The sequence below is a fragment of the Mizuhopecten yessoensis genome, unplaced genomic scaffold, assembly GCF_002113885.1.
Source record: "Mizuhopecten yessoensis strain PY_sf001 unplaced genomic scaffold, ASM211388v2 scaffold8195, whole genome shotgun sequence".
Lineage (NCBI taxonomy): Eukaryota > Metazoa > Mollusca > Bivalvia > Pectinida > Pectinidae > Mizuhopecten > Mizuhopecten yessoensis.
Window position 1 is genome coordinate 1,748,497 of NW_018407426.1, and position 10,299 is coordinate 1,758,795.

Sequence of the window (10,299 nt, forward strand, 5' to 3'; positions counted from 1 at the left end):
TTAATTTTCCCTTTGGGGCCCCGCCCTGGCCCCAGGGGTCGGGGTAGGAATCTCAATTTTACAATTTGAAACCATCTACCTCCAAGGATAATTCTCACCAAGTAAAAATAATTTCCTACAGAAAGTTGTCAAAATATACCCAAAAGTGTTATTTCCCTATATAAACTATAGTAAACTTTACCCCCTCCCCAAGGGAGAACGGATAGCTCGGGGGTCCTGAAATTTACAATTTAAGTAAAGCCCCTGATGATCTTTCTTTCCACGTAGAGAAAATCACTGTAGTACCTCTGAGTCTGGAGAAGAAGATTTTTGAAATATTGGATAATTTTCCCTTTGGGGCCCCGCCCTGGCCCCAGGGGTTGGGGTAGGAATCCCAATTTTACAATTTTGAAGCCTCATCTACCAAGGATGATTCTGACCAAGTTTGAAAAAAATCCATCCACTGGTTCTTGAGAAGAAGTTAAAAATGTAAAAGTTTACGCACGACGCACGACGGACGACGGACGACAGACGACGGACGACGACGGACGACGACGGACGAAAAGCGATTGGAATAGGTCACTTGAGCAAAGCTCAGGTGACCTAAAAATGCAACAAATAATATGTGTGAAAATCTACATACATGTATCCTTAATTCTAATTCTTTTGAGATATGATTTCATTTGATTGGTCAATCAGCGTAATTTGCGACAGTAAAACCACCATATACCGTCCACAAATTTCTCATTACATATGAAGCCTGGATGGCGATTGTTAATGACATCCATGACCCCGCCTGACCCCGACACATCATGAAAATGGTTTTTCATGATCATGAACAATAGCATGAGCCGAAAAAGTTCAATATAAATTCGCCTCATTTTGAATATTCCTGACGTCACCAATCCACGGCAGAGCGACCCAGAATTTAAAGAAAACACTGAAAAATGTCTTAAAATCATCGTTTCTTCTGGTGATTTTGACTTATATGAATTAGAATAGGGACAACCCTACTGTATTTTGAAATTTGTGGCAGTGTTTCGCCAGTAAAACGGACATTTGTGACAGTATAATAAATGTATGACATCAAATGCATGTACTTAGTTCAGTGTCAGCTAACATTACTAACCGCTGCGTACAAGACAGCTGGTACATAATTAGATGCTTACCTTAATACCTACTAGTGTGTATATATATGTACATGTACACTGACTCAAGTTTTACATACCTTGCTTTTATTTACCTACTATATAGTGTTATCAGTGACAAGACCCACCCCAAGAACTAGACCCAATGAACTTCCTGGTCAAAATACGCTACATGTAGTAAAAAATAGCGCCACATAATATACTAAATATATGTACCAATAAAATTCATTGCACATATTGCATATGCTTAACTTGTCTTGTATCAGCTCTCAATAAGATAGAAATTTCTCTTTTTTCATATATCTTTTTAATTCTTCATTTATCAGGTTTCTAAATTTGTAAGAGATTAAATGTGGCATGCTTGATCACTTTTGTGAAATGATATTTCGAAAAAAAATAAAAAAATCTCTTGACAAAATTGTAATAATTCTAAATGTAGGTTAAATATAAAATGCTTCATTTTTATTTGATGAGTCCATGTTTATGAACAAATATGAATAAAAAAAGGTATATCATGCCTGTTTAAAACCACAAAAATCTCTACACAGCAACTTTCCAAACAAATCACATTGACTCTAATTTTAATTAAGTTTTCAAATATACCATTAGATACATACATGTATCCTTCCCTCCTATGTGCTGACCATACATGTACATGTCAATGACAACACACAAATTCTGTTATCATAATACCTTAATTAGCTTGCAATTTACCAAAAAACATCATAATAATTAGAAATGTTTTCTGTGTTATTTTACATATCATTAACTTCGATATCACAGTTCGGAGATCTAGATTGAGCAGTGGGTAAAAAAATAAGCTTCCAGATTTAAACAAACCGGTCCAGATTTATAGAGAAAATCCTAATGGTTAAGACATTTTGTGAAAAGAAGGAAATTTAATAATTCTATTTCTTTTATTTATACATTTTTGCAGTTGGAAATAAGACAAGCATTTCCAAGTCAGAAAAATGCCGAACAAATTGGAACTCTTCTATGTTGAAGATACAATACATAGGACTAGGATTATACTTCTTAACCTTAATATCGTTTGATTCTTTCGATTCCCCCATAACTTTAAGATGGTTCATACAAATGGCTGTCAAGTCTAGATCTCAGCCACCACCAAGACCCTGTCTGATTCACGCTGTCCAGGAAGGAAAACATCATCTCCCAAAGACTTACATTGAGACTTTGTTGGCTCAAACGGAGCTCAAGCCGGACTCAGTGTTGGTGATATTGGTGCCAGGTCTCTAATTAGCAAATAAGCATGCAGAACTCTTCTTGAAAGGAGATTAAATTCACACAGTAAGATATATCCTTGAAACATTTTCAAAAAGGTGTTGAGAAAAATTGACAATCTTTTTTAACAAAACATGGAGAATACTGTTGTCGAAAAGTGATCTTACAAAACCTGTTTACCTATTCTGGTATGGGAGTGTATCCGCCTCCCCAGATCCTTTCTTTGGTACAGGAATGACCTTCTCCCGTGGTTGTGGTAGCTTAGGGCCATGATTTGTAGGTTTCGCTTTATTTGGTTGTAAAGCAGGTCCCTTTGAAGATCCATTAGTCAAACTAGTATTAGCCATTTTAGAGTAATTCCACACAATTTCGTCACAAAACTTATTCAAAGATTTTCACGTACATATACATGAGGCATATATGTCCTTAAAATCCACGAGGTAGATATAGATAGGAATATTTGCACTTAATATTTTCCTTTTTTCCGTAAAATCCAGGAGATCAGAGTCTCAAGTAAATCCGACGACAGAAATGATTACATGAAAGAAGTCTTCCTTAATTAATCCTTTTAGCACGTTTAAATACAGGACAGCTACAATTACCTCATTGAAAATTATGTTATCTCCAATTTTCTGACAAATATTAGAAGGAAATATATCACACAATTGAAATTCTCAGTAAAATCAGCTCTTTATAATGTGTATACAATGTCTGTATTATTTCTCACCCTGTCAAAACAAGTATACGACGTTACAGTTATTATCTGTTGTGTATGCCTTACCAAGACTTCCTGAATATTATACACGTTACATTTGATATATGACGGAGATCTAGAAGTGTCCAGTCCTAAATTTGGTGGAAATATTGATCACAGATAAGGTTTCAATGTTTGAGTACAAGGTACAGGTTCATTTACACCTGTATATACCTTTCCAACATTTCAATGAAACACCAAACTTTTAACAAAAAATTAACAAACTTCCTTCTGTTAAAAAACCCAGATGAAACTTCAATATAAATAGGTTATACCAAAAGATAAGAAATGGCAAACGTAAGTGAAAAATTAAATAACTTGTTGAATCTATAATTTAGTATCAAATTTTAAAATTTTTACTTCTCAAAGTTAACAGCTGTTTGATATTTACGAAAAAAATCTTATGAAAACCCTAGAACGGCACAAAAATATATATGATAAACCTGAATTATATTTTACAAAATATTTTGAATGTTAAACTTCTAAAGTAAAAAACGAAATCATTGAATGCTTCTCTTCATGATATTTTCTACGTATATTCTATAGAATTGTAAATAATTAAATTAAGTCCAACATTCTCCAAACTATATATCCAGTAGTTATTGCGAACACGAATCTGATCGAGTCACTGCATATTGGGTGCAGATCTACAAGTAAGAATCCTTCGAACACATGCACATCCCAGATGCTTATATACACAGAACTGCTTTATATTGATGTTATGTTGACCATGTCCCAAATTGTCCCACATGATGATTAAGTCTTGATTTCCTGTAATGAGGCGTGTGTAAGCCTCTTGCTCTGTTGTACATTAAGTTAAGCACACTCAACTTTAATACTTCCTGTTTTATTATCTACACATATAAGTCTTGAGTGTCATATAACAGTAAATACGGGGGTGTACATGTATATACACATACACATACCCCGGCCAGCACCACTGTCATACCCAAACACGGGCAATGTACGACATGTACCCATAATATATTCATTTTAAAGCACCCCATACAATGAAGATCTTTGATGCGGGTGTTACACTTATGTAACGTTGAATTTTGACCATATATACACGTGTATGTGAGGCATGCATATACATGTTAAACAGATACCTGAACGACAGACTCCCTGTCAGAAGTAAATAGGGAGCTTCTTGAATTTTCTACTATGTAAATACCATTTAAATATTACCTGAGGATTAGCGAATACTACTTATGGTGGAAGACATTTACGTATGTAAAGACCAGCTGACAATCTTAACATACATTAAAATAGAAAATGCATAGGTAATAACAGGCCTGTTTATATATCAGCAGCACAGGTATCAAATAGCCAAATTATAAGCTTGTAATAGGCAATTGCAATTGGCTCATGATCAATAAAGATTTAAGCTGAGGCTACTGTAGATGCTAGGCCCGTTTCCCTCAATTTCCCCCCCCCCCCCCCCAAAGACATTCAGGAAACTTGATAAGTGCAGTTGAAAAACAAGAGGCCCAAGAGGGCCTGTATCGCTCACCTGACTATTTAAGCAGTCATAGCAAAATATTCTCATTAAATATTATATTGCACTATAAATATTTCCCTCGCAAACTTGGCTCCATCTGTTGAAACTACCAGCAAAATATTATTATACGATTCTATGCTTTTTGATTCTTCTTCAGAAGTTGCTTGACATATTTTTCCCTGTGATCTTGTAAGTAGGTCAATGTCATTTTCCTTCTCAAATTGGTTAGCTCTATTCCAAAAATCTACCAGCCAAATCTTATGAATCCATTCCTTTTAGTTCTCAAGAACAAATCCATTAAAATGTTGTTGACCTCTGTGATCTCTAAAGTAGGTTGAGGGCCTTTTCATTCGCAAACTTTGGTGAGCTCTATCCCAGGAAGTCACCAGCCAAATATTATAGTTTTATGCCTTATAATTATTCAGAAGAAGCTGTTTGAACTGTTTGACATATTTAAACGCTGTGACCTTGAAAGTAGGTCAAACTAGTTTTCATTCTCAAACTTTGTAGGGCTCTATCCTAGCAAGCCACCAGCCAAATATAAAGATTCTATACCTTTCAGTTCTTCAGAAGAAGTCGTTTGAAGTGTTTGACACATTTGACCCCTGTAACCTTGAAAGTAGGTCAAGGTAATTTTGAGTCTCAAACTTTGTTTGGCTCCATCCCAGAAAGCCATCAGCTAAATAGGAAGATTCTATTCCTTTAAGTTCTTCAGAAGAAGTCGTTTGAAGTGTTTGACACATTTGACCCCTGTAACCTTGAAAGTAGGTCAAGGTAATTTTCAGTCTCAAACTTTGTTTGGCTCCATCCCAGAAAGCTATCAGCTAAATATGAAGATTCTATACCTGTAAGTTCTTCAGAAGAAGTCGTTTGAAGTTTTTGGCATATTTGACCCCTGTGACCTTGAAAACAAGTCAAGGTCATTTTCATTCTCAAACTTTGTTCGGCTCTTTCCTAGGAAGCTACAAGCCAAATATAGAGATTCTATACCTTTCAGTTCTTCAGGAGAAGTCATTTGAAACTTTTGCCATATATGCCCCCTGTGACCTTGAAAGTAGGTCAAGGTCATTTTCATTCGCAAACTTTGGTGAGCTCTATCCCAGGAAGTCACCAGCCAAATATTATAGTTTTATGCCTTATAATTATTCAGAAGAAGCTGTTTGAACTGTTTGACATATTTAAACGCTGTGACCTTGAAAGTAGGTCAAACTAGTTTTCATTCTCAAACTTTGTAGGGCTCTATCCTAGCAAGCCACCAGCCAAATATAAAGATTATATACCTTTCAGTTCTTCAGAAGAAGTCGTTTGAAGTGTTTGACACATTTGACCCCTGTAACCTTGAAAGTAGGTCAAGGTAATTTTCAGTCTCAAACTTTGTTTGGCTCCATCCCAGAAAGCCATCAGCTAAATATGAAGATTCTATACCTTTAAGTTCTTCAGAAGAAGTCGTTTGAAGTTTTTGACATATTTGACCCCTGTGACCTTGAAAACAAGTCAAGGTCATTTTCATTCTCAAACTTTGTAGGGCTCCTACCAACGAAGCTTTCAGCCAAGTATCATGACTCTAGGCTTGTCCGTTCTTCAGAAGAAGTTGTTTAAAGGAAAAGTTGACAGACGAGGACGGACGGACGGCAGACGGACGACGCGCCACGGCATAAGCTCACTTGGCACTTCGTGCCAGGTGAGCTAATGAAGTAGATTCAAGGTATCAATAAAATTTGTTCTATCTTTCAGAGAAATCTGTGTACACATACAAATGTACCTATACCTTATACAAGCACCTATTACTTACACATTATGAACAATATAACAAGCATCTAATATCCAGAAATTCAATTTATTTCTCTTTACAGCTACTTTTGGTCGAGTAATTTGCCAAATCTTAAAAAATAATTGAAGAAAGGTCTTATAACAAGGAGGTATAATGTGGCACGGTAGTCTAGTGGTAGGACGCCGGGCTCGTGACCGAAGGGTTGCGGGTTTGAGTCACGGCACGGCACTGTGTTGTATCTTTGAGCAAGATACTTTACGCTGATTGTTCCAGTTTACTTAGCTGTAAATGAGTACGTGGTTGGGTAGTGCTAGAATTGTAGAATGCTAGCTGTGAGTGCCGAAATGGCAGCTCCGGCTGTATGCTCAGACAGCATTTGTCCCTATGGAAGGGGAATGGAAGGGGACCAATTCTCAACTCTTTTTTTTTTTGTACTTTAAACTCAGTACAGGAGTACTGGTCATGACGCACCTTAAATTTGACAGTGGGGGATGTACGTTTATTTAAAAACGTGCTAGACACCCACTAGTGTATAGAAACACATTATGTAATCTGTACATAGACATGGCACAGTTATAAAGCCTGTAAAAGTAATCTTACCTTATAGCTATACATGTATATATTAGTAAAAATAATATGTCAATCATGAATAACATCAAACATAGCAAAGTTCAGCAAATTAGGTCTGAAGATTTTTGTGTTATGATATATTGTAGTTAAGGAAATAAGGAAAGACAGGGAAAAAGTAAGCTTGAGAAAAAAAGCTCAACAGCACTTCATTAGGATGTATCGTACATGTTTGTTAAACGGATATAAAACGTGTTTTGTTAACAGTTAAAAACATTAAATTAAGGAGTAATTATGTAGTCTGCCATGAAACCCTCTAAAATATGTTCCAAACGACCACACGTATATGTACAGTACCTAGTACATGTAAAATCTCTTCCAAACGTCGGAAGTTATTGGAGCAACAGTCACATGTTTCGACTCGGAGGTGAATCTAAGCCGTTTTTCTACTGACATATTTCATGAAAAACATTATGTACTGCATTTTACAGAATTAATAAAAGATTTTTTTGTTTGCCATTTAAAAACAAGACTTATAAGATGAATTGAAACAGCCAGTGTGACAGAATCCAGGACATTTCTGGCAGTACAGGAATTGTGAATGCTTTGCTAAGGGGAAGTAACTCTTTGCCAGGAAAACTCCTTTGTGTTGCTTTATTTTCTAAATATATAAAGGCACCTAATAGAAATATGTCAGGACAATATTTTTTTCTTACTCGAATCATTACAAAAAAAAAAGACTTTTAAAGAGTCAACAGTGTAACATCATGTTGAGTTTATAGTGCGAGCGATATTTTACCCAGGGAAATTATTCAAAATTTAACCCATATTAATTATGCTCAGAGAATTAACATATCTCGATCATTCCTGTGTGCCCATCATCAACCACTGTAACAGCCAAGAAATAACTACAGGAAATGTTTATATTACACTTCATTTTATGTGCATGCATGACATAAGCCTGGGTCATCAATGACATATATGTCACCTACGAAAATGGAAAAATTCAGACGTCAAAATGTGGAAAAAGCCCACGTCATGAAATTGAAAACTAATAAATCATGTCTTACTATACAAGTCCTAAAGGGGGATTTTAATACTTCTACACAAAAGTCAGGAAATGGTGTATGCTAAACCTTGTCAACTGATTTGGTTTTTGTTCAAAAGCTACAAGGAAAAGTTGATATCTCAAAGGAAAAGTTGATATCTCAAAGAAACAGCCTAAGATGGAAATTCCCTATTTTACACCAATGGACATACATTTGTATAAGTGTGGAGAAAAAACATTTCATTAATTTTCTTTTACATCAACTATAGGGCAATGGGGAATAGGGCAGAGATGTGCGTAAATGACACCAACTGGTTTTGGATGTTAATATATAGGAAAAGCTGGAATCGAAGCCAACCATCAGAGAGTTAGGCATGCACTGATCATGTGACCAGACATGTCATGCATTCCAACATATTTTCAAGTTAGGGTTTGAAACTCTCTATAAAGTTGGACTTGATGACATCACTAAACTAAAACCGAGATAAATATAGCTCCTCTGGTACAACATTTGTACATAATAACTTATCGTGGGAATTATTTGTCAGACCCCAGGGTTATTGCCCTTAAATATATTTGCTCAAGTCATAACACTATGTTTTTCTCATCACTGAAAATTGTCTTTTATTTCTTTCCTTTTCCTAATTCCAGCATCACACTCTTTTCCTATATTTTCCATTTTCTATCATTCATTAACACATGTACTTGAACTGCATAATACCAGTACAAGGAAGTTCATGTACGTACCAGTATAAATAAGAACGTGGGCTAAATGTATAAATAGCCGTATCTGATTGAGTAGATCTTTCTATTTCATTGCACGTCAATAAATACTCAACAAAAAAGAAACGTCACCATGTTTCTTTGTGAAGTACACGAAAACTTGATTTTGCGGTGATGTTTCAGGAGTGAATGAAATACAAACAAGGCGATTTTTTGTTGACAGGAAACAGATCTTTTCATTTGAATCAGTCATGCATGATGTTCATCAGCCAAGTTCGAGACATAGAAGATTTTAGCCATCTTGCAGAATTGAAGTGAAGAACATCAGTAGTTTTTCAGAATATTCCTACCAGAAAAACAAGAATTCCCAGTACATACATTTTTTTTTGTTCAATGTATACTTTTTTTTATTCCTGCTCTATTTTCTCCATGTCCTGTTTCTTATCTGTTCAGTTGATGAGTTACAAGTTCAGTATGTGCATATATAAATTGTAGTAACTTTGATCAAAGCTTCATGCTGCTTTGTTTGACAGTGAGGCTGTCGTATGACCTATTTAGAATAATACAATACTTAAAATGGAATAAGACGGGTAATTAAGACAGAAGATAATTATGAAGTTTGAGGAAGACCTGTACTTTACTAACATGGTATCTAAGAAATAGTGATAACAAACTTTGACAGTTAAATTACAAGATGGCCTAGCTGGCCAACTGGCAGCCATCTTGTTTTTGTGATCAATTTGAAAACTGAACGTGGCCAAGTTTATTAGAGATTGGGCATACTAGCATTGGGGCTATGCCAAAGGTTGTTAATTATAGGGGATGGAAAAAAATAGGTTTTCATGTGAGCCTTTGCTTTTCTGGCTGTTGCATTTATACGGAACAAATTGACCATTGGGGTAGCATTTATTGAGGCAATAATATATAAATGGCACCAAGTTGAGTGTACTCGTTAATTAAATTCTGAATTAAGCCAGTTTATGAGATGAATTAATAAGACCTGTTGTTTGTCTTCTATGACAATCCTGAACAGGGTAGGGTGTCCACTTAAACAATGCAAAACTTCAGAATGATGTTTTTTAGTTCGAGGTAAAATCATGTCTACAGTGTTAAATGTCTACAGTGTTAAATTGGCCTGCAAAGTCCCTAGATCTCTTTGCCATAGAGTCTGTTCAGTAATGTTTTAGGCATTGGGGTCTTTTTTGCCAAAATTAAGTCCAGCAACTTACAGGAACTCCTTCAAGCAGTGATACGGGAGTGGGACAATATTCCTGTTAACTCCATTAAATTCACACATTCCATGATCAGTGTTCATTCTTCTTTTATTTTACAGCAGCCTGTTCCGATATGTATTGGGACAAGAGGCCCAAGGGCCTTAGCGGTCACCTGAGTTATATCATAGGTACTGGTAGCTTTATTTTATTGTTTAGATGTGATGTGGAAATCAGCATGTAAACTAAGTGAAATACAATACTTGTCATGTCATCAAAGGATAAGAATTTGAAAATATTGGTAAATGTTCCCTTTGGGGCCCCGCCCTAGCCCCTGGGGATGGGGCAGGAATCC

The 10,299-nt window shown here is 35.8% G+C and overlaps 1 protein-coding gene across 5 annotated transcripts in view; it reads right to left on the reverse strand.

Moving 5' to 3' along the window:
- Positions 1–10,299, reverse strand: part of LOC110455301 (tyrosine-protein phosphatase non-receptor type 11-like) — a 63,018-nt gene that overhangs the window by 35,398 nt on the left and 17,321 nt on the right. Inside the window, exon 1 of one of the 5 annotated variants that reach the window (XM_021505351.1) lies at positions 2,550–3,996. The exons of the other annotated variants lie outside the window; for them this stretch is intronic. Within the exon in view, the coding sequence (XP_021361026.1) occupies positions 2,550–2,716 (167 nt within the window). The 5' untranslated portion in view covers positions 2,717–3,996. Of the gene's footprint in view, positions 1–2,549; positions 3,997–10,299 lie in introns of those variants that run through there. 5 annotated transcript variants of the gene reach the window in all.